This window comes from Montipora capricornis, chromosome 2, assembly GCF_036669925.1.
Source record: "Montipora capricornis isolate CH-2021 chromosome 2, ASM3666992v2, whole genome shotgun sequence".
NCBI classification, from domain to species: domain Eukaryota; kingdom Metazoa; phylum Cnidaria; class Anthozoa; order Scleractinia; family Acroporidae; genus Montipora; species Montipora capricornis.
The window spans coordinates 46748815-46771314 of record NC_090884.1 but is presented as its reverse complement, the minus strand read 5'-3'; the positions used below and the strand labels follow the sequence as shown (position 1 = coordinate 46771314).

Here is a 22500-nt window from a genome sequence, read left to right as displayed (position 1 = left end):
AATCATCAGTTCTACTATGACCAAACAAATCAAATTTTATTGTTCTTTGGATTTCAAAACTGTGTTAACTAAACAGTAAGTGACCCAAGTTTTAAGCCTTGATTTTAAAAAAGAGACCTGTTTATTTTAACTGGATTTTTATTATTTTATGGACGGCCATTACTAACTTAAAGTCTTGAGAGAGCTGGATCGAGGAGAAAATGACCTTCATTACTCAATAGTTCAAGAGTGCAATGCGTGTGTATGCAGCTGAATCAATATGCAGCACGGGAGTTTCGGCTTTCAGACTTTTAAACTCGTGTTTTCCATATAATAAGGTGCGTGAACTCGCTGAAATTTTAAGCCAGTTAGTCAATGACGTCACTTTTCCCTAGATCCAACCCTCTGATGTCCAATCGGTCAGTTTGGAACGTGAGTAATGGCGGACCATGAAGTCCAAAACTTACGCTCAAAGTAAACAACCTTTAAATAAAAATCAAAGCTCAAACTTTTGCAAGTGTTGAGCAATCACACTTTCAAAATCTGAAGAAAAAAAAAGGTAATATTTTTCAGCTATGCATAAATTACAACGTTTTGTCGCGTTTTGTATAATGCGAGGCGTGACAAAGAATTTTCCACGAAATCGTATAATCGGTGTTGCTGTCCCTTAATTGCCAAATGTATTTCCTCAGTTCAGTTTGAGTTGCTCTTCGCTCTTGCTTTAAACGATTGCCTTATGGTTTGCGTACCTTGCTGTATAATTTATTGTTTTTCGGAAAGCATTTACGGATAATGTTCAGGGCGCTGAGCGACAGTGGATATGTTTACAAACTCAATTATGTTAGACCAACGGCACCAAAGACAGGGAAACGTAATCTGGTTCAACCCACCCTACAACGAAAACGTGCAAACCAATGTGGGGAGAGAGTTCCTGAAAATTATCCGTAAATGCTTTCCGAAAAACAATAAATTACACCAGATCTTTAACAAGAACACAATAAAACTATCCTACAGTTGTATGCCAACGTAAGAACAATCATCGAAGAAATAAACAAAAGAAAACTGGCAAAAGGCAGCAAAGATAATGTCCAGAAGGAATGCAATTTGTCCGAGGAATAACCACGTGCCCATTACAAGGAAAATGCCTCTCAAGAGACATCGTGTATCAGGCAACGGTGAAGACCAGCGAAAAGGAAGAAAAGTACGTAGGACTCACAGCAACTTATTTCAAAGCAAGGTACGCAAACCATAAAGCATCGTTTAAAGCAAGAGCGAAGAGCAACTCAACTGAACTGAGGAATACATCAGGGGCACCCACGAGAATATAGTTCAAAACCACTTAAACACGGCATTGTTGAACTTTTTTGGTATTTAAACGGTAGATATAGGCATATTTTTATCCCCTAATTTTTTTATCTGTTCGGATCTCCTAGCTGAAAGTCTAGTGATCCGAAATTATAGAGATCAAAAACTTACCTTTTCGAAAATTTTCAGACAGAAAAAAGGCTCCCGAAAATTCTAGGCCTTTTTAGGATAAAAATCCGTTTAAATGAGCAATACACCAGTTTTTAGATGTTCGAAAATCCTAGGACAGGCAGGCAAGCAAGAAAGTTTACAACAAATTTTCCGAAAATTCTAGATCTCTAATCGTCTTCCGAACAGGATATTTTCCGAAAATTAACGTTGGGTGCCCCTGATACATTTGGCAATTAAGGGACAGCAACACCGATTATACGATTTCGTGGAAAAATTCTTTGTCACGTCTCGCATTATACAAACGCGACAAAACGTTGTAATTTTATGCATAGCTGAAAAATATTACATCATATGCCAGCCGCAAACAGCAACACTAAATAAGCGCAACGAGTTGATTAGTAAATGTAGACACAATGAGAAATTTCTATTGAAGAACGTTCAGTAAATAGGAGCGTGCAACACGAACTGGCCATGTATGAATGAAAAGCGGTAAACTCCAACGAATAAAATCACTCTTGGTTACACACTGATGAGTGCAGGACAAACTAAACGTTCCTGTACGAAACAGATCTGTATGAAAAACCAGAGGCGAAAGTACGATCGTATCCTAATTATTCATTCATTTATGATTGCCCTAAGTATGGTATAGAGCACTCTTGGTACAGAAAATACAAACCTACTTTGCGTATACATGTATATATAACTGCATAAAGTACTGTTTCGGCCTTCTGGGCCTCATCAGTGCAGTAATGAAAGTACTGTTTCGGCCTTCTGGGGGGCCTCATCAGTGCAGCAAAGAAATCCAGGGCGGAGGTTAAGCTTATAAACCCACACGCAACTGTCCCCACACATGCCAATGCCAGAGTGCTCAAACTAGCGAGCTAGTGAGCATGTGCAATTGCTAGCGGCAATATATATGAGCTCCCAGTAGAAGGATCCAAGAAGGATACAGTGCTTCAATGTGAATTTGTAGATAAGTGTAAAGCGGTGAACATGAAACAAACTTCTAACTGCTCTGGATTTAATATGACGTTTCGGCCTTCTTCAGACGTGGAACTCTTCTTATTTACGGGTAAAAAGGTTAAAAGGATAAAAAGGCTATATTATCGCTGACAACGGGTCAGTTCCCAACTCTACATAGTGAAATATAAAAAAGAAATTCTGAACAGGCCGTTTGCGGTCATATTTGCAAGGTATCATTACGTTGCCAACAAAAGTATATGCGAGAGCGAAAGTTCCCCAACTTTGAAACAAGGTTCTCAAGAAATCGCTTTGCAAAGCCTCATGTTTCCAAGGCAGTGTCGATCATTTCAAACGCTGTGACCATCGGTTCCCGTCCCCTCCCCCCTCGTTTCCTCCTCGTGGTTTTCTGCTCTTCAACTTCTTTAGGACATTACATCTGTCGGGATTATGTCCGGTTTAGTTTCACGGAAACAAATTAATGATTATCACTATAGCATTAATATTATTCAGTTCCCGTGGGATCATTGCGCGAGAAACGACTTCCGCAGTCAGTGTGTCCGCATTGCCGTGTCAGTGAGGTCGTGCGAGGCAACCGAGATTTGTACGGTCTGTGTTGGCAAGAAGACTGCTTTTTCGCTCTACTGCTACACTCATAAACTGTGAGTATATAGACTGAACGTTCAGGCGCTTTCTCTGCCTTTATAGCTCTGATGCAAGTCTGATATCAGTGGTGCTAAGCAAACAGGAACTTGTAATTGCTAGAGCTTGGTATGAGACACTAAGTCATGGCGCCAGAATTCAGTCTTCTTGTCGAATATCAAATCTTCATCACAGACTATCTCAAACATTCATGTTAGTAACCCCACTCCAAATAGTCTTAGATTCGAAAACTGTTTCCAACGCAGGTCTTACCTCAGATTCTAAAAATACAAAAAAGGAAGTTGAGCTACGGCTAGTCGTCATATTGAGAAATGATGACACCGATTTTAATTGAGTCGTTGTTATAGACCTCGAATACAAACAAATAACATTCCGTAAGAAATAGAACATTGAACTTTTCAGTCCATTTCCTCCAGAAAGAAAGAGGAACGTAGGCTTGATCGTTTTCAAGGAGTTTTTGAAATGAAACGTCGAGGTTCAGTTTTTGCCCAATGCGTTGACGAGACTTAGCAACTTATGCCCTGATTCAGTAACTTATGCTCCCTTCATGCTTGTCGTAACCGCATTTATGATCAGTAATTAATGCTGTATGGATCTCCTGCCAATCATCGATGCTTTCCCGATCAAGATCAAATCTGAACCAAGGAATCAGATTTTTTGACATTCCTACGCTTTGTCTGTCGGACATACGCACGATCTAATGGTGACTGTCGTAAGTATCGAGAAATTACATTGTCCATTGCTGTTGTGTGATTCGTGCGAGATATCTGTAACGTTCTTATTTAAACTTTCATTTCATTCGTTTCAATTTCATTTCATGCAGGCTGGGCTGGCGTTTTCCTAGTAATCGCTAAAGTGAGAATATTGTTTCCTCCGTCGGTGTTAACCGAGTCCCTCAGTCGAATGAACAACTCGTCGTTCTGTTGTTTTGAGTTGGCTTACCTTGAAATTTGCGAGCCAGCAAGTCATGCGAGTCTCGCATTTAAATCGAAGCACCCAATTCAAATAGGGCTGATAAACAGTATCTAAGTCTAAGCATCCATTTTAAAACGGTTCGCTTTGAAATAATTGTGTGACTCACATGTCGACTAGCATGGCTCGTCATGTTGCTTCGCATGACCCGAAACCATGGCTCGCACAGCTCGCTCGCTGGCTAGCAGATTGTTCTCACTTGCTTCGTCACGCTACAACGTAATAAACGCATTTAAACAAATCCTTCACAAGACCGGAAATGACTGAAGTGGTTGTTCTTTTGCCTGCGTCATTCGAATTCTGCCTTGTCCACAACCTCGGTCATAAATAGTTGTAACACTTCGCTCGAACAGCAAGTGAAGAGAATCAAAGCTATTAATAACGTACCCCTTCTCCTTCTCCCTCCCATCAATGTTGCATTTACCGGTTGGTTTTTGCACTCCAACCCATAAACATCAACATTGAAGGGGCCGGGGAGGGGGTAATTGCCATACGGTGTTACAACATTTCTGACCGAGACTGCAGCTTTGATTTGGGTTCATGGGTTTCTCTTCGTATAACTTTGCAACTCTAACCATAAAATTATGCATCGGGAGTGATGTTTCTGCTCCGTCTGAACCAATGTAACCTGTTGGCACGCTGATGAATGGTAAGACAAGCAACTATCACCGAGCTATTGGAAAATGTTCCCAGTTTACCGAGTATTAAAATGAACGACTCAAGTTTTATTTTTGTTTGCTTGTTGGGAATTTCGCAGACGATCGATGATTTTGCATTTTCCCGGTGACAATCTAAAGATTTTTCTCATTTAAGAGGTCCCTCCAATTTTTTCTCCAAAATCTATTTTGGAGAAAAAGATAAAGATATACTAAGGTCTTTCCGTAGTTATTGTTTAGTATTGTTGTTATTATGATAATGATGATGATTATTATTATTGTTATTATCGTTAAGATGGCATTTATGAGAAAACCGGTAAAACAGGTTGCATTCCTGATTTTTATTCAAACGCCTGTCAATTGTCAATACTACGTGTGACATCGTGCCACAATATTATTCATCTTTGTCCACGCAATGAAATCATGCACGACATTGAAGCTGGAGACGTAAGGTATGATTTCTTTTCTTCTTTTCTGGCTTTCGCATTTGTTTCAGCAACAGTATTCGCGCTCTAAGTTAATGGTGCGTTAATGTTGGCGCGAAATTCACGAAAGGCGAGAATAAGTTGATGATTATGAACTGCTTCACTGCATATTGATAAGCCAAATCACAATCGGCTGAGGGGTGATGTTTCACAGAGCTAAAAGGCTAGGATATTTCGTTGGAATACTTCGTATTCTGAAATTAATATAGAAGAAATCCGGAGACAAAAGCAAGTTTTTTCAGTTTTACCCAACACCTCAGAATCAGATGATATTAGGACAAGAAGGTTATCCAAAAAAAATTGAAGTCTTGACACTGGTTGCGCTAAGTTCACTCCAGCAGTGGTAGGGGTCACGGAATCAAATTCCAGTGAGTTCGGAATCGCCAAGCAAAGTCAAAACTAGCTCCACAACTCGAATAGTTTGAAATACAAGGAAGCCTTGTTTATTTCTTAGCTACTGTATTTAGTTTATCAACGATGAGTCAAAGAAGCTTTGAGGAATTTGTGAATTTGTGTTAAACTATACGATTGAGCAGTCGGTCGGCTGATCATTGATATTACATAATGTCAAGAATGAATAAATATTACGGATTAGTTACACCAACCTTGACTTGCTCTAAAATCGCTTTGCGGCAAGAACGAGTTTGAGTTTCGGTCAAATAAAGGGTTATTTCATCTTCCTCAGACTGACCGAGTACTTTCACTGTGACCGGCCCATGATAACTTACGATTTGTTCGTTCTTATATGACTAGTTAAGTTTCCCTCTAAATTTGCATCCTTATTCTCGGCGGAAATCTGTTTGCGTATGGTCGCCGGGTTAATAGCCGCTTCAGTTAGTTTGAAGAAGACTGATTTGGGTTATTCATTGCCGGTTTTTTAAACTGTACATATCTTCTTTCATCTGCTTTGACGATTCAATGATTATGTTTCGATTATGTTGACAATACACCTGAACATAGTAATACAGATACAAAAGCGCTAACTCTTCGGAAAATGCTCAGCCTTCCGAATATTGTAAAACCAGGCCTATTTTCGAATTGTTTTGATGCAGGATATTTTACAAGGTGGGAAAAGATGAAGAACACAACCATTTAGCGTTACTGTTGAGGCTTCATCACTTGCAATTATCACATCATCTTCGCGAGACAAAAGTTCCGTCCATCGATGATTTGAAATATTTACATAATTAAAAATGTTATGTGGTAAACCAAAAGAAATATTAGCCAAAGGAAATCAAAAATTTTATGAAAGATCGGAGACTGTCGTCACGTTTCGAAACAGTACTTCTGATTGACACATTCCGATGTCAATATCCAATTGCATTTTTATTACACAACTTTCTCGTGGTTCCTGTCAGTTGCTCACAGGGTTTAGTGTAGAAGGGAATTTTGCTTCGTGCTGGTCCGTTTTTGTGCCGGTGTTTTGTCTGTCTTGAGAGCTTATTATTAAAGATGTACCGAGAGACTGTTTCAGTAATTATCTTCGTCTACTCAGATTTGTTGTCCTGACTAGCTCTAACTCATACACCACGTTACTATGACTACGAAGCCGAATACTATGTAATTAGTGTCGCTGGCAGCTTCCAAATGATTTCAGAGCATCAATTTATTACAAGCAAACGGCCTTGGCGGTCAAAAATCCTATGCGGACTGAGTTTCAGTCGATCCCAACCAGATTCCAATTATTTTCTCAGGGTACTCCGGTTTTCCTTCCTTTAATCAATATCAAAAGCGACTCCTAGCTAATTACATAATGCTGTCGTGCATGTTAGACCTAGTGTCTTATACTCTACAACTACGTTGGTGAAAATCTCGAAGAAAACTGAAGCTAACGAAACATTTGCCTACACAACAGATTCTCACATAGAATGTAAGTCGGACTTGTTTTCAAAGGTTTGCCTTGAAGAAATCGTAAGCTCAAAAATGCAATGCATTAAGAATGCCAGTCAAGACGGGTGGCTAGAAGCAGAGGGCAGTCGCCTTAACACTAAAATATTTTTTCAGTCCACCTTAAAGGGGCTAGGTCACGCTATTTTAGGTAATTTTGTATAATTTTGTTAATTATGAGCTCTAAACATCAAATTGGCAGAGCAAGAGTCTTTCATTTGCAAAATCACGGCCACATAACAACTGAGAATGATTTTCCAGCTTCGTAAATGACATTTTGATATAGACTGATATAACTTTGAAAAAAGGTGGGCCGACGTTTTTCAAATTTACCCAAATTCAATCCGTTTCAATCCTCTCCAGTTTTGCCCATCCATGTCCCTTCTTGGCTTCCCTGTGTTTTGTTAGAGTTCTTCTATAGTTTTGAACAGTTATTTTGATGTTTTAGTTCATTCTATGACCATTCTATCAGTGCTGAAATTGCCTAAAATTGCGTGACCTAGCCCCTTTAATGATGGCATTAAAAATATTCGCTATAAGGCTAAACATGGTAGGGTGAAGCTTTGGAAATAAGCCTCATATCACTGCCCTGCGTAGAAGGTTGATGAGCTGCCATGGGCTTATTCAAAATGTATTCATGGAGTTGGCTTAACAATTTGGGGCTTGTGAAAATTAATGACAAAAATGTAGTGCAGTAAACCACTTCCAGGCTGGCTTCCGATGATATTCCAACATGTCTGCAACATTGTCTACTTTCTCAGTCCGGTGTCTCGTTCCTAACTCGCCACACGCATTCCAGCCAAGCCGAAAAAACTCGACTTTTTGAATATGTGTCGTCGTTAAAAACATTGAGAGTGAGTTCGGAATCCGGCTGGGTGGCACGATTATTCTTTTATCTTAGCAATCAACAGCTTTCTTTCAACCATCTCTTTAAATATTTTCGATAAACTGGTTCCAAACAGGAAATCAGGAACGAACCAATCTACAAAATAGTGTATTTAGCTCGGAGACACTAATTGGGGACACTGTTCAGAAATCATATTGCGAGTTTCAATCGAGTGTCGTAAAACCAAAACCGAAGTAATTACTTTGGCCAATCAAAAAGGACCGAGAAAATCCAGTAAACCAATCAAACCTCGAAGTAATTACACGTAGCCGACACAAAGCGCGTGGTTTTCACTTCTGATTGGTTGAAAAAATGGCGCGAGAACTTCGAACCAATCACAGTGAGTGAATTAATGCAAAACCAAAGCAATTCGCTAATTACTTTCGAAAACCGCTCTATCAAATCATAGGTTGGAATTGGTTTTTGAGGAAAAACCAAAAAATCGCCCAATTGACAAATTTAATAAATTTACAACACTTGCTGTATTTTTCCAAAGTGAAGAGTGTTTTTAGTTCGTAGCTTGTCAAAGCTACCGGCGTTTTGAGTTTATTTCCCTTTTCTTGCTTCTTTAGTTGTTTTTGTTTGAACTAAAGAACTTCTCTGGTTTTCTCAAATATCAGGTCTTTTGTTATGCTTGCGGAATAAATCCCTTTTTCGAAGGGATTTATTCTCCTTTTTTCGAACTTCGAAGGAAAGTCGGCTCGTATTCATTGCCGTCTGTAGTGCGGACGGAGATGATAAATGGGTTGATGTATTCAGTATTCATTCAGCTCAACCGCTGGAATAACTTCGACCTTCGTTTTCAAAAGTCGTTTAAGCAATCATACATCCCGTTCAGTGTTTTGAGCGGCATCTCTATTTTCTTGTTCTAAAATAAATTCCTCAACTGAGCAAACAGAAGCACACCTTTCCTCGGCCATTTTTCAAAGCGCGCGGTAGTTGTGCAACGGCTTTCGGATTCGGGGATACGTTCATTCATCACTAGTGAAATTTCGTCGTTCGCGTTGCTGATTGGACGAACGATATTTCTTCACAGTGAAATTTTGTCGTTCGTGTTCTTGATTGGCTACATTTAGAATCAGTACGAATTTTATTCACTACGATTTTCGTGGATAAATCTCAGTACCTATGAAATAAAACATGATCCGCAAGAGCAGATTTGTGATAACCACCCTTCATCATATGGCCCGTACGGCCCCGTGCGCGCATTCATTGTAAAACTGTTGGGAAAATCCTCGTATGAGGGCCGTACGGGGCCGGAAAAAACCCTGCTAGCAACACGTACTTCTCCGTGCAATTTCGTCGCCTTTAACCATCCGAGTTATTTACAGCCAGAAAAACAAATGCAAACAACATATTAGTTAATTTTCTATGCAAATCTTTCTTACTTATTTTGTCCAAACTTCACATTCTGAATGCTCATGAATATTGTAAAGAGCCCATATGATAAAATGTGTATTGACTGAGTTTTGGTCGCGCCGGACAGGAAAATATTTTGGCCCTCGGTAGTGGCGCACGGCCCACGCTGCACTCGGTCCCTACGCCATGAGCCCCGGCCATAGATTTTCCCGTGCGGCCCTCCCTCTCAGTAAATAAGTACATATTCTTTTCCTAATTGTTTTATTCTCATTGACCTCTTTTGTCAAATTTCTTTTTTAGCTCATCTAGTCGTCTGGTTATGAGAAGGTGATACTGAGATAAATTTTGAAAAGCCGTCAACCTTGAGGATCAAACATGTTCTCATTAAACGAAATCACAAGTGTGTGCCCCAAAGTGGAGACTCTTTCTGACGAAGGCGAATGCGATGGAGATGACACCCGTAGCAATCACTCGGACGGTCAGACAGACAGGATGTCAGAGGAGTTTCCTTTGGACAACAAAACGGCCTTACACAGAAAAGAGATTGAAGACACAACCGCAGAAAATTGCATCACAGTGACGAACGGTAGCATGAATCGTCACGACCACGAATCTGTCACTGAACAACGAGATAAGATTTCCGTTAATCACTCGAGTATTAGTACATCGTCTGCAGAAAATAGGGCTTTGTCTTTGGAAAAGACAGCAGGACAGATATACACGATGGTTCCAGAGGCGTACCAGAGATGTGGCCAGGAAGGAGTGTTTTCTGCCAGGACAATCACGGAAAGCAAGCTTGAAACCCGTAATGATTTTTTTCAAGAGGCTTACGCGAACCAAATAAAATCAAGTAAGATCCCTCAATCTACCAGGGTACCCGAGGGATTTCCCAATAACCAATCGAGCATTTACGGGGCAGTGGCATCTGTCCCTATGGTCTCCAAGAGAAACTTTCCGTCTTACCAAGGGTTCTATGTATATAATGGTACCCACAGGTCGTTGACTCCGTATGAGATGGGAATCCGGCGAAAACCCTGTTGCAACTGCCCCTGTCACATTCCAACATCATCGTATGTCCTTGCGCCCGAGGTGACAGATCAGCGGCCATCAGTTATAATGGTTCCCGCCGACGGGAATGAAGTATTTTCAGACGCGTCATCAAAGGTAATGGTAGTTCATTTAAACATTTTAGCACTTATATTCGACTCAAATTTGAACCATTGGCTACCGAAATCTTTATGCACCTATCAATGTAAACCCCATGGGGGAGGGGGGGGGGGGAGTGCGGGCAAGGGGTGGGATTTGACTAAGGAGCAAAAATTCTGGTCAATTTCCCAAGGGTGGGGCAGCATACGTTCATCAAAATGTAGTAAGAAATCCCCACTCAGGGGCAAAATACCAATTAAAAGACAAGCTATGCACATACCTTTAATAACTTTAATGACTTAAACTTGGTATGAATCTCGCAAACTTGATTTATCAACCTATCTCCCTTATGAGACAACATGATGTGTCATGTACATTCACTTCAAAGTAGGAATGTTCTAAAAACATTTTTTAATAGACTAGATGGCCTATGAAGTAGCAGATAAACATCGATAAAAAACTCACTTTCTCCGAAACCCACGCCATTCCAAAGTCAATAAAGACGATGCTAGGTAACCACGCTTCATCTTGGTCCCAGTCTCTCAGCCAAAAAAATTAAATGTCCCGACCCCCGAGCAGAGGTACTCGATCAAACCTCCCACGGAGGAGATGGATTTCGCCGTCAAATCCCCACCCGTTGCCCGCACTCCCCCCCCCCCCCCCCACGGGGTTTACATTGATAGGTGCATTATTTACCTTCTTTGCCTCATTAGCACAATGCTATCGTTTTCTAATCAGTCGGCCAACAATAAAATACTGAATATTGAAAGGACGATGCATAATGAGCTATCTCTGAGAATTTGAATATCAGATAATCTTTGGGAAATAATGCTTTGAAAATGCGAAATTTTACCAAGAATGTATGGGCTTTTGCCACCCAAGAATTTATCAGTTTTGATGGCTAATAACTGGCTCGTTGTCAACACTAAAAGGCTTAAAATTGGAGATTTAAAGTGCACCAGTAACCTCAAAATATTTTCTCTAGCAAAAGTTAAATATCAAATATACATTTACCTACGTAGATTTTTTTTTTAATGTGCCTCGTAAGGTATGTATTAGAGTGCTGGCAGGCCGAGGCAGTGAGAAGCATGGCTTTTATTTTTTAGATGACGTCATAGAGTACTTTGCATTAGAGTTTTGAAAGAACTTTGGAAATGTAAATTAGTTCTTGACGTCATTGAAGGGAACAGACCTATACCTCTCACTAACTCGGCCATGGGACAGAAGAATGCCAGCTTTGTAACTTTCTCGAATCTCATTAGGACTATTAAAAGTAAAATCTAGAGAAGCAAAGGTAAAATATATCTTAAGACATTTAACTTTTGCAAAAGAAAATACTGAGTAAGTGTATAAAGTTCTTTTACCTTTTGAGGTCAATTTGTAATGCATTCATGTAATGCAAGGCTGATGCCTTCTGTGAGCGAACTCGTATGTCAATGAAACAAAATGTAAACAATCGGACGGCAGCAATCTCTTATTTGTAACTAAGAACTTCGTGATTAAATTTTTTGCAACTTTACTGTTTCACATAAATGCAATCAATAGGCCATTTCCGAGTTGCTTTGTCTCGGTTTCGAAGTGAGTCTTGGTGCTCAGCTATTGAAGGGTAAATAAGTTTGATTTGATTTAGAAAGCTCAACTCATTTCCATTTGAATGGTCGTGCTCCAGGACTCTCTTTGAAACTGAGGCACGCAGCAACTCGGAAATGGGCTATTAGATGCAGGCAGATTTCCATAAGCGTCACGAAGTGTCCCCTTGCTCTTTTCCCCAACTTCGACATGAGTCGTGTCGCGAAATACGGACAAATAACGTCACAAAGAGTCACCAAATGCTTCTCAATTGAGGATAAACAGCTGTATTTACCCTGACCTAAACCTTATTGTTGGTCATAGATAGGAAATGCTTAGACTTAAAAGGAAACTTAGTGTTGGATATGAAAATTGAGCTTGCATCTTGTTTATTTTATGGTCATGTTTTAACAGAAGCGGCCTCGCTAACGCTATAGATGGGTTATTTTTTTTTGGGTGCGTTCCTTTGGGATGATCCGAAAAAGGATCACTGATCTAAGTTCACTTGGATCACGGTGTATCAAAGGAACCGAAGAATCCTTTCCCACAGTGGATTAATCCGTTCCTTTGATGCACCGTGATCCAAGTGATCTTGGATCAGTGATCCTTTTTCGGATCATCCCAAAGGTATGCACCCTTTAACTCGCGTAAGGCAACTATTTTACCACCATGCCATGCGTTAAAAGGGGTATTTTCGTTTTCAATAACAGGTCGACACAGTGTCTGAGCGACGTAATATGTTGGAACGTACCAATATACCACATGTCCAGCAAAATGGAATTCATATGTATGAAGTGGTAGGTTACTCTTTATTCGTGGATGTTTTTTTATTATTATTTTTAAACATAGGTTGCCACAACGACAAAATGCCTCTGTCTCTCACTTTTAAGTTTTCGGAAGATATATATGAAAGCAATATATTTGAAATTGACATGTGTATTATCGCAGTGTTAATGAAGCAAGTAAAGCGTTCTATTATAATGAGACCTGAAAAAACGGAATGCTGGCTTTAAAAGGGAGATAATCATGCGATCACTTTTCTTACTGCTCAACCACAGAGCACGGAATCAAGCCATCTTGGAGTTGAGGAAAGGCGAGTAAATAGAGCCATATATTTGAGCTTGGAGTCTTCAAGATTTACGGTGCATAATTTTCTCTGTTGCAGGGTGACACAGATTCCTCTGATGATGACGAAGACGGGCGACAAGAAAAGTACTTCCGAGTGAACCTCGATGGAACAACAGCAAGGTTTAAACTGACGAAAGAAGAGTGGGATAGAATCCCAATCAATACCTTCCCAAGTGGTGGCCGATTGCTCAGCGGGGATTGGACTCGAATCTTTCTCAGCAAAGTAAAAGAAAGCAACCCATGGTGCAGTTTGCGCTTCAAAAACAACCACGTGAGATCAGAAAACTCTCGCAAAATCCATTCAGCGGTGTTTTTTAGAGGAGGCGCGGAATGCAAGCGCCCAGAATGCAACGTCAAAGTGCGATTTGTTATCCGCAAAGAGAGGGGAAAACACGTGGCAGTGACGTATGTAGGCAAGGTGTGCCACAGTAGCAATCCTGGCGGAAGTGACGCAACAAATGGAAGGAAACGAAGACAAGTGCGCTGCGGACGCACTCTCTCCACCCTACACGGTTAAAGAACGTACATACTCCGAAGAAACCAGTGCACTTCCGACTGATGTCTCGAGCCTCGAAAAAAGGCGAGAATGTGTGAATGTTTCGACAACGAAGAGTACTCATTACTGGTTGTTTATGTTCCTTTAAGTCTTATTGAAAAGAACTGAATAACATGCGCGTGTCAAAGTATGTAGCACTGAGATGAGAATTCGATATTTTTGACTTAATGAAGAAGACGTTTATTGAGGCCTTCCCGAAGAGATCTTAAAAAGTATATTCTTCGTGAATTTGAAAGGTGTATAAATAGTAAACCAGGATGCGTGTCCAACGTTCAGGCACAAAAACCCTTCGCGACCGTGCAAAATGTTGCTCTCGATGTCTTGAAGAAACGTTTCTGGGGACAACATTGAAAACGGGCAGGGGAGAGGCTCGCCTGATTGGACAATATATATGTGTGCTTACCATAATCCGTATTTCCTATTTGTAAATGTAATAGGACACCTTGCTTATATCCTGGCACCTTTGACTTGGCCTACGGCCCCGTGCAGTTGTCACGGGCAGTTAGAGTCCAATGATGTTTTTATATTGGACAGGCATGGAGTCCTGTTACTTATTATGTCGCTATTATTAAAGTCGGTAAAGTCAACCATTATAGAAACAAGCGGTGCCCTTCACTGCCATTAAACTTTCCAGTACCCTTGCCATTTGATTGGCTGATAGTCACAGTCTATCAATATTTTTTTCAAACTTCATTTTTTAAGAAAAACCTAGATAGTTAGAGACTGCAATTAAGAGAAATTAGCCAGTTCGGTTAAAAAAAAAATGCATCTGCTAGTATTTTTGATTAAAGAGGCAGATATATAATTAAGATGAGAAATGATCGACAGCTTTAATTTTACCTGGTATTTTTATATTTAGAGACATAGTACACACAAAATACACTCATTAGATCCACGTTCATAGTTCATTTTTAAAAACTAAGTAATATTGTTTTATATTCAATTAGTGGAATAATGGATAGGAAATTTTTTACTGAGGACTATTTGAATATTTTTTTATGACCTAGCACTTTGGTGGTGGAAATCTGCTTCAAAATTAAGAGAGCTTATTATTGGAACATCGCTATATTTTTGTAGCTTTAGTTATTAGAAAGCTAGACATCTTATTGATTCGACAAATTTATAGTCACTTGTATCAAGCAATTCAATATTTTACTTATTTAAAGTTTGGAAAAGATCTTAAACAGTATACACAGGGTATGAAGCTCTTAACGGTGACAAGAATGCTCAAATGAGCTGAAATTTTTCAAATAAAGAGTTTGGGGCGTTGCTAAATTCTCGCTCAGTAAACCTCATTATGGTTTTATCACTAAAAATAAAGAATTACTGGTAAGTCTGAATTCACTTTCGCTACCCTGGGTCCAATAGTGTGTTTTTGTTTGGATCCGAGTGAACTCTGTGCCATGGAGCAAGAGAAAAAACGTTGAGAAGCCTCCTTTTAAACTAAGAGTCGAATAAACTTTTTGATATTGTGTGTCACGACACTAGTGTGTTTCTTCTGCTTTCTCTTGAATGATCGTCTTACGACACTTATACTGTCGATGCTTACGTATTTCAGTCACAATTTCCGTAGTTCTGGTCGGATTCCACCGTTGAAATCCAAGCGTTGTGGAGACCAGTTTGTTATTTACTTTTAGATTTATTTGTTTGAGCAGATTGAAGTTTTGCGGGGGAGGGGGGGGGGGGCAGCTATTCAGCTGACGTAGACCTACTCTACCCACCCACCCATACACTCACAGAGAATAGCCACAACAATTTGAATCTGAGTGTGTGGGGTGACCCCACACACTCCACTGGGGTCTTTCGGTTACGACTTCGTCTATGTTTGTTGGAGATAATTGTAATCGCTGTGAAAAATAAGTCATAGCCTTCAAGGTTCTGAAGACGACATTATATTGCAAGAAATTTTCATAAGAAACTCCTCTGGCCTCAAAGTAACAGCCTTTTCAAAAGACCTGGGGAAAAACCGACAATCGTTGACGACGTACTCACGACGAAAACGCAACACCTACACAGAAACACAAAGTTTCGAAGACTTCATCGAAAATGAACACGAGGTGTAAAATGATCGACTGGATGGACCGTGTAGGGGTTGGGCAAGAACTATTTTTATAGTAAATGGTTTGCATCTGACGTCACGCCAGCCATGTTGATGTACAGAACAACGCAGTCAAGTGTCTTTTAGGAATTTTATTACGCAAAACTTGTGGGGCTATTTTCTATTTTTTTGTACACAAACATGCCATTGTCTCATCGCGTGGATGAAAACCAAGAATATCAAGGTTTTCTACATCCCTCAATGCGTCTTGGCGCTGACCAAAAGACGCTTGGGCTCTGGGAACGAGATTGGCAGTACCCGAGAAGTTGATGCTCAAGGCAGCGTTGTTTGTTGCAGATGCAGCGTTGGGAGTTGTTGGCCAACAATGTTGCAATGTTGGGAGTAATTTACTTGCCTCTGATTCGGCAATTCGATTCGGTGCATGTAAACCAGGCCGTACTTGTGGATTCCATTGTCTTCTTTTTTCAGTACAGAGCACTGCATGTAGTCAGTGCGTTGGGAATCTGACCTGTGAGTCTGCACAAACTTTTGTTTGGGAACACATGCATAGAAATTTTTGCACTAGAACTGAAGAGTTGTTTACAGCTTGTTTGCCCTGAGCCACCGGCCGCAAAAGTCTTACCACCTCGCCTCGCACTTATCATACGAATGAAAGGTGCAAGCTTTTAGTTCTCCCACGCTCAATGAGTGAACCACATGACCAAAATCGCAGCCCCTTGGAATGAGAAATTTCAAAGTGCGCAGAGATGAACAGTCTTAATGTAACAGGATTTGGGTTTAAAAAAAACCGTAAGATGGAATTAATAATAATCTCCTTACGCGCTGTCACTTGGTGGATTGTGAATCAATGATCATATTCATTTCGAACCAGAATCGCATCTAGATCTTTCTCCTGTAGGTTCTATGATGTTTCCAGCGAATGTCACATTCTGTTACAAGAAAAGAACGATGCTTAAAACAGCGGTTGTCAAAAAAGTTAGTTTATTTATTGACGTTCAACATAAACACCTCAATTCAACGACAATCATTTGCTAGGATCACTCAGGAAAATGAAGTCAAGATGACTTCAAAATGTCGTCTTTTATTGCTAATCTTCGCTGCCAAATGCTATTTCCCATCCATCACTGCAAAATGTGAAATTCCCAAATATTAGACACAAGTTTGGCTTCGCGTTTACGCGGCAAATGGCAAACGCAAGACTAAAATTTACGTTTCAGCAAAAATGGAAGCAATTTGTTTGATATGCATCATTTCGTGACTGTTAGCTCCAGGTATCGAGTTAGAGAATTTTCATGTTTCATTTTATGACAAGCAGCAGGCACATCAGGGAGCATATTTCGGGAAAATCCCAGACAGATTATCGGGGATGTTTACGATTTATGGTTTTCATTAGTCGGGAAAATCTGGCACGCACGGTCGGAAAACTGCGAAATTCCCGCTCGTCCGGGATTTTCCGGCATATGAAAACTAGGCTTCAGTCACGCGACGTTTTCGTGGAACACGCAGCAACCGAAAGAGAGTTGCTTTCAGTCCTTTGTAACTTGTCTTCACACAACAACATTTATAATGCTAAGTTTCTTTTCTTTTCTCCATAAGAGAGACGCTATTGTCCTTGCAGGCGAAAAATTCACATAACGGTTTACTAACCGTCTGCGTCTCAAAAAACGTCGCCCTGAAAACATCAACACGTGGAATAAATTTCAAGCTGCTTGGCAACGGGTTAAAGGGCAACTGAAAAATCAGTTTTTTAGGCAGGATTCGAACCCGCGACATCCGCAACAACGGTGGGATGCGCTACTAGAACCCAACGGAGAGCTTTTGTAGGTCGTTTATCTTGGTCCTAAATTTTCAGTTGCAGTTTTGTAGCTCAATGGGTAGAGCATCCCGACCTGTGTTACGGAGGTCGTATTTTCGAATGCTGCCTTGGAATCTGATTTTTCAGTTGTCCCTTCGCCCGTTGCCAAGCAACTTGTATTGTATCCTTCCCACGGAAGCATTACAACTTTCCACCATTTTATGTACGTGAAAATAATACGTACTTATTGACTGAGTGGGAGGGCCGGACGGGAAAATATTTGGACCGAGACCGAGGCCCGAGGTCATGGCGTACGCATCGCACGGAGCAGTGTGTGTTCCTAGCAGGGTCGTACGGCTTTTTCCGGCCCTGCTCGCGCTTACGCGTACGGCCCTCATACGGGCATTTTCCCAATAGTTTCACGACGAAAGAGCAGCGGGGCCGTACGGGCCATATGATAAATTCCTCTTGTTTTCTCCTTACTGAATCGCTGATCACAACAGTTTATTTTTTTTTTGTCGTATAATAACGCGGGATTTTTATTTTAGGGCGAGGTTGTAGTTTCCGTCGGCGTTGCATCTTAGGGTCTTGCATAAGGCAAATGACAATGTTCATTGCCACTTCATCGATCGTAGTTCATATGCCAACAAGAGGTTGTTTGGTTGACGAAACAATGGGCTATTTTCGTTCGAGTTGTTAGAAAAATGGAACTTAGAAACAAATGTTTTTAACTGAGAGCGAGCATCACTGAAGAAAAACGTCACAGGTAGCTAATTTCTTCACATTTCAAACGTAAAACTGAATTTTCAGTTCGCTACATGACATTTAACGTAACGACAACTAAACCAGGTTCAAGTTTACGATTCGGAACATCACTGAAAATAGGCCATTTCCGAGTTCATGTCTGCCTCCTCTTCAAAGCGAGTCTAAGTGCGAAGTTTTTGTTATGAAAATTAGTTTTCATTCATTGTAAAGTAGAACTAATTACCATCACAAATACTTCGCACTTAGACTCGTTATGAAGAGGAGGCAGACATGAACTCGGAAATGGCCTATTGACTAACCAGTTGAATACCTTGATCATTTAAACCTGGTTTTCACTAGCGACTCAAGCACAAGAGCGCTGACGTAAACATAAACACAAACGCAAGGATCAAAATTTTCCTTTTCCTTATGCTTGCGCTTATGCATTCGTTCGCTTTCGTTGCGAGAAAACGGGACATAACGCAAGCACACCGAAAGCTGTGATGTTCGACCAATGAACAAGACCCGTTCCAGATTCCACTGGCAGAGCTGCGTTGTAAGAGAGAACATGGACTAGTGAATCTTTGTCTCTGCGTCGTGCTTGTGCTTGCGTTAAGGTTCGTTTTCACTTGATACGAATCTCTTGTTCTTGCGTTTATGCTTGCGCTTGTGTTTGTCTCTAGGGAAAACCACACTTTAAGGAAAAATATTACAAAAATAGCTCAAAACGCAAATCCCCAAAGGCTAGACTTAAAATGTTAAGTTCAAAAGGAATATTTTGTACCAAACCAGCTGACTCGGAAGCCGGGAAGGATTTGCAGTGGCATCAAATGTTCGTTTCATTTTATAAGTTAGAAGGCTTGCGTCCGCAGCGCACTTGTCTTCGTTTCCTTCCATTTGTTGCGTCACTTCCGCCAGGATTGCTACTGTGGCACACCTTGCCTACATACGTCACTGCCACGTGTTTTCCCCTCTCTTTGCGGATAACAAATCGCACTTTGACGTTGCATTCTGGGCGCTTCCATTCCGCGCGTTCTCTAAAAAACACCGCTGAATGGATTTTGCGAGAGTTTTCTGATCTCACGCGATTGTTGTTGAAGCGCAAACTGCACCATGGGTTGCTTTCTTTTACTTTGCCGCGAAAGATTCGAGTCCAATCCCCGCTGAGCAATCGGCCACCACTTGGGCAGGTATTGATTGGGATTCTTTCCAACTCTTCATTTGTCAGTTTAAACCTTGCTGTTGTTCCATCGAGGTTCAATCGGAAGTACTTTTCTTGTTTCTCGTTTTCGTAATCATCGGATGAATCTGATTGGGCCTACAAAATAAAATAACGGCAACTGGAGTTGGTGATTATTTTTTGTCGAAACTGCACATATTTCCTTATCGTAAAGAAATATTGGTAGGTTACAAATAGTCCACGATTAAGGTGCTGGCGCAGAGGTCAACCTCGTATGAATCTCTGCTTTTCACTGAAAGAGAGTACTAAAATGTCTTCCAAAAATCATTGATAATTCATGAGATCAAAACATCGATAAAACGTCACGTGCATGAGCTTTAAACCCGATAAAAGACTCCCCATTAGAATTCTTTATCTAAAGAATAGAAGTGAAGCCCGGCTTGTTTTTTTTGTATGCGAATATCTTCCCCTCACATTTTGAATCCTTACTCGGACTCCCGAAGGAAGTTTTTGAATTCACTCAAAAGGAGCACTGATTCTCCTTTTTTAAACAGTACGTAAACAATTCTGAGCCCAGATCCACGAAAGAGTTGACAGATTCATTTCCGAGATTTCCAGCGCTCGGTTAGTAGGTCCGTAAACATTATCAGGGGCACCCAACGACCAATTTGTTCAGTAAAACGTATTATTATACCCCAGTTAATGAAAATAAATGTTATTAAGGCATTTTCAGGTGTTTTTCAGTGTTGCTGGGAAAACATTATCTGTTCCTTTTTCCCAGCAAGACACACAAGAAATTTCCCAGCCAGCTAGATAAAATTGGTTGGTTTCCCAGCCAGCTGATCAAATTTATTTCCCAGCCAGGAATTCCGAGCGCTTTCAAATCCCTCGATCCAAAACGACCGAACAAAAGCGACAAAACCGGGACAAAACAGGTTTTTCCCGCAAGCGCAATCACTCTGACCAGCAGTCGTATGTTTGTGACTACTCTCTGGGAGAGGGAAGGGGTTATTTTTTTTTTTTTTTCTTAGTCGTCCTAAGTTTTCAGAGTTTCTACAGCCAGCTCGTGTTGAAATGCTGGAAAAAGTCAGTAATTCCCAGGCAAAACCTCAATCAATAACAAAATTTCCCATCCAGCTCATCGAAACACCTGTATTTTTGCCAGCCAGCAAGATTCCTCTGGGGAACAGATAATGTGAGGAATAGATTCGTTGGGTGCCCCTGATTATACCTTAGTAGATTTGTAGATTCTTGCTTTCCAAAACGCCACGTTTCCTCGATTCTCATATCATTAAATATAATTTAAGTCTTCAGAAACTGCCTATGCATTTTTTAATTACCACTACTTCCGCGTAGTCCATATCCCTTGTTAGGCTGGCCTTTTCTGCGTGAAGCCTTTGAGCCACTGATTCGATCTGGTTTTTAAAACACGAAAAAAAAAATCGTTAAGACGGTTTTGTCATTACAACAATTGAACACGAGAAAATGCACTCAATCACAGTAGGCTTGCCCTAAATCGCTCACTATCTCAAGATCAGTTTCCTTGTTAATAACGAGGTGCACCGTTGAAACTGCGGTCTGTCACCTCAACGAACTCCGGCTTTCACTACAACGGTTCACTGTCACCTGCCATAAACGTATGTTTACTTTACCCTTTCCACGAAACGCGCGTTTTATAGGCAATGAAGGATGGATACACTGGCCATAGTTTGATCAATGAACGAGCTAGGAAAGGGAATAGCTTTATTACCGGGTTTCGGGTTGACGTAGAAAGCTACGTTTCATCGCTGTTTCTATAAAAACTATTACAAAAATACAAATTGATGTCCGGCCGGTATTGCCCCGTCCTGCTAAGTCGTAGATCAGCGACAATCTGTTTTTTTGTCCATTTTTTGAGAGCATACAAAACGACGAGTTTAAAGAAGGGAGTAAAAGCAACAAAATGCTCAGGACAAATTATTGCATTGAAAATTATTGCTAGCGATTCTAAATTAATCAAGACCTTCAAGCTAATAATTAACACTAAAAATAATCTTCTGCTTGATATCAAGACTCAAAACTCGCCCAAATAATGCCATTTTTTTTTTAAATCCAATAAACATATTTCTTACTGCTATGGTACATTAATTTACATTACCTTTGATGAAGGGTCTGAGAATACCGCTTGCCTTTTGGCAGGAACCATAATTACTGATGGCCTCTGACTTTTTAACTCGGGCGCAAGTACATACGACGGCGTCGGAATATGACAGGGGCAGTGACAACATGATTTTCGTTGGATGCCCATCTCGTACAGAGTCAACGATCTGTGGGTACCATTAAATGCATACAACTCTTCGCAAGATGAAAACTCTCCTTTCGTGGCCATGAGTACATATGGCATTTTTCTGTGAGTATTCGACTGGTCACCTCGTAATCTCTGGGGTAAAGCATTCTGTTCAGCCGGTATCGTTCTTTGCTCGATTTGTTTGGCATAAATCCTTTGATCATCCCCAGCAAACCACACAGAGCGATACAGAGATTCATGATCAGCCTCCGGTGGAGCATGACGCTGAGGGGCCCACGTTCTCGGCTCTACACCATTTTTAGCATAAATCTTTTGGTCATCCCCTGCAAACCACACGGAGCGGTAAAGAGATTCTCGGTCACCATCAAGTGCAGCATTGTGCGGAGGAATCGTTCTTGCGTCAATGTTGTTTGCATATAGCTCCTGGTCATACTCAGCAGACGACCCATCGCAACGCAAGGCTTCAAGTCCACCATTCTCGTACACAGAAGCAGTCACCTGTCCATTCATGCTCTCCGCTTCAATCGTTCCCGCAGACACGAGCACACATCCCACAGCTGTGGTATTGTCAACGAATGGCTGGCCTCGCTGGCTAATCGATAGGTCGTCGGAAAGACTCGGAATTTCACTGGTCGCCGTTCGTTCGGTGAAACTCAGGTTATCACGTCCTTTAAAATTGCTTTCTCTTCCTCTTATGTTTACGTTGTTATTGT

The 22500-nt window shown here is 40.8% G+C and overlaps 2 protein-coding genes across 6 annotated transcripts in view; one reads left to right on the top strand and one right to left on the bottom strand.

Annotated features, from left to right (window-relative positions):
* Window positions 1–2812: 2812 nt before the first annotated feature.
* LOC138024298 (uncharacterized) lies at window positions 2813–15204 on the top strand. 3 transcript variants are annotated; one of them, XM_068871450.1, is made up of 4 exons: window positions 2813–3077; window positions 9624–10487; window positions 12749–12835; window positions 13204–15204. In XM_068871450.1, the coding sequence occupies exons 2-4, from the start codon at window positions 9699–9701 to the stop codon at window positions 13681–13683; spliced, it is 1356 nt and encodes a 451-aa protein (XP_068727551.1). In that variant the 5' UTR covers window positions 2813–3077; window positions 9624–9698; the 3' UTR covers window positions 13684–15204. The 3 variants fall into 3 exon arrangements, with proteins under 3 accessions (XP_068727551.1, XP_068727565.1, XP_068727560.1); XM_068871464.1 differs by lacking the exon at window positions 2813–3077 and adding an exon at window positions 3394–3790; XM_068871459.1 differs by lacking the exon at window positions 2813–3077 and adding an exon at window positions 5093–5158.
* A 2410-nt stretch (window positions 15205–17614) lies between these two features.
* LOC138038057 (uncharacterized) overlaps window positions 17615–22500 on the bottom strand; it is an 11336-nt gene continuing 6450 nt past the window's right edge. For all 3 annotated transcript variants that reach the window (XM_068883876.1, XM_068883874.1, XM_068883875.1), the window contains exons 2-4: window positions 21638–22500; window positions 20841–20915; window positions 17615–19638 (exon numbers count right to left, since the gene is read on the bottom strand). The exon at window positions 21638–22500 is cut by the window's right edge and continues 220 nt beyond it. In XM_068883876.1, coding sequence (XP_068739977.1) covers window positions 19165–19638; window positions 20841–20915; window positions 21638–22500 — 1412 coding nt within the window. In that variant the 3' untranslated portion in view covers window positions 17615–19164. The remainder of the gene's footprint in view (window positions 19639–20840; window positions 20916–21637) is intronic.

Excerpts from the sequence above, each read along its gene's own strand:
- LOC138024298 (XM_068871450.1), top strand. The coding sequence starts at position 9,699 with ATGTTCTCATTAAACGAAATCACAAGTGTGTGCCCCAAAGTGGAGACT. Across the intron at positions 10,488-12,748 it reads TTTCAGACGCGTCATCAAAG|GTCGACACAGTGTCTGAGCG; the intron begins GTAATGGTAGTT and ends TTTCAATAACAG. Across the intron at positions 12,836-13,203 it reads GAATTCATATGTATGAAGTG|GGTGACACAGATTCCTCTGA; the intron begins GTAGGTTACTCT and ends TCTCTGTTGCAG.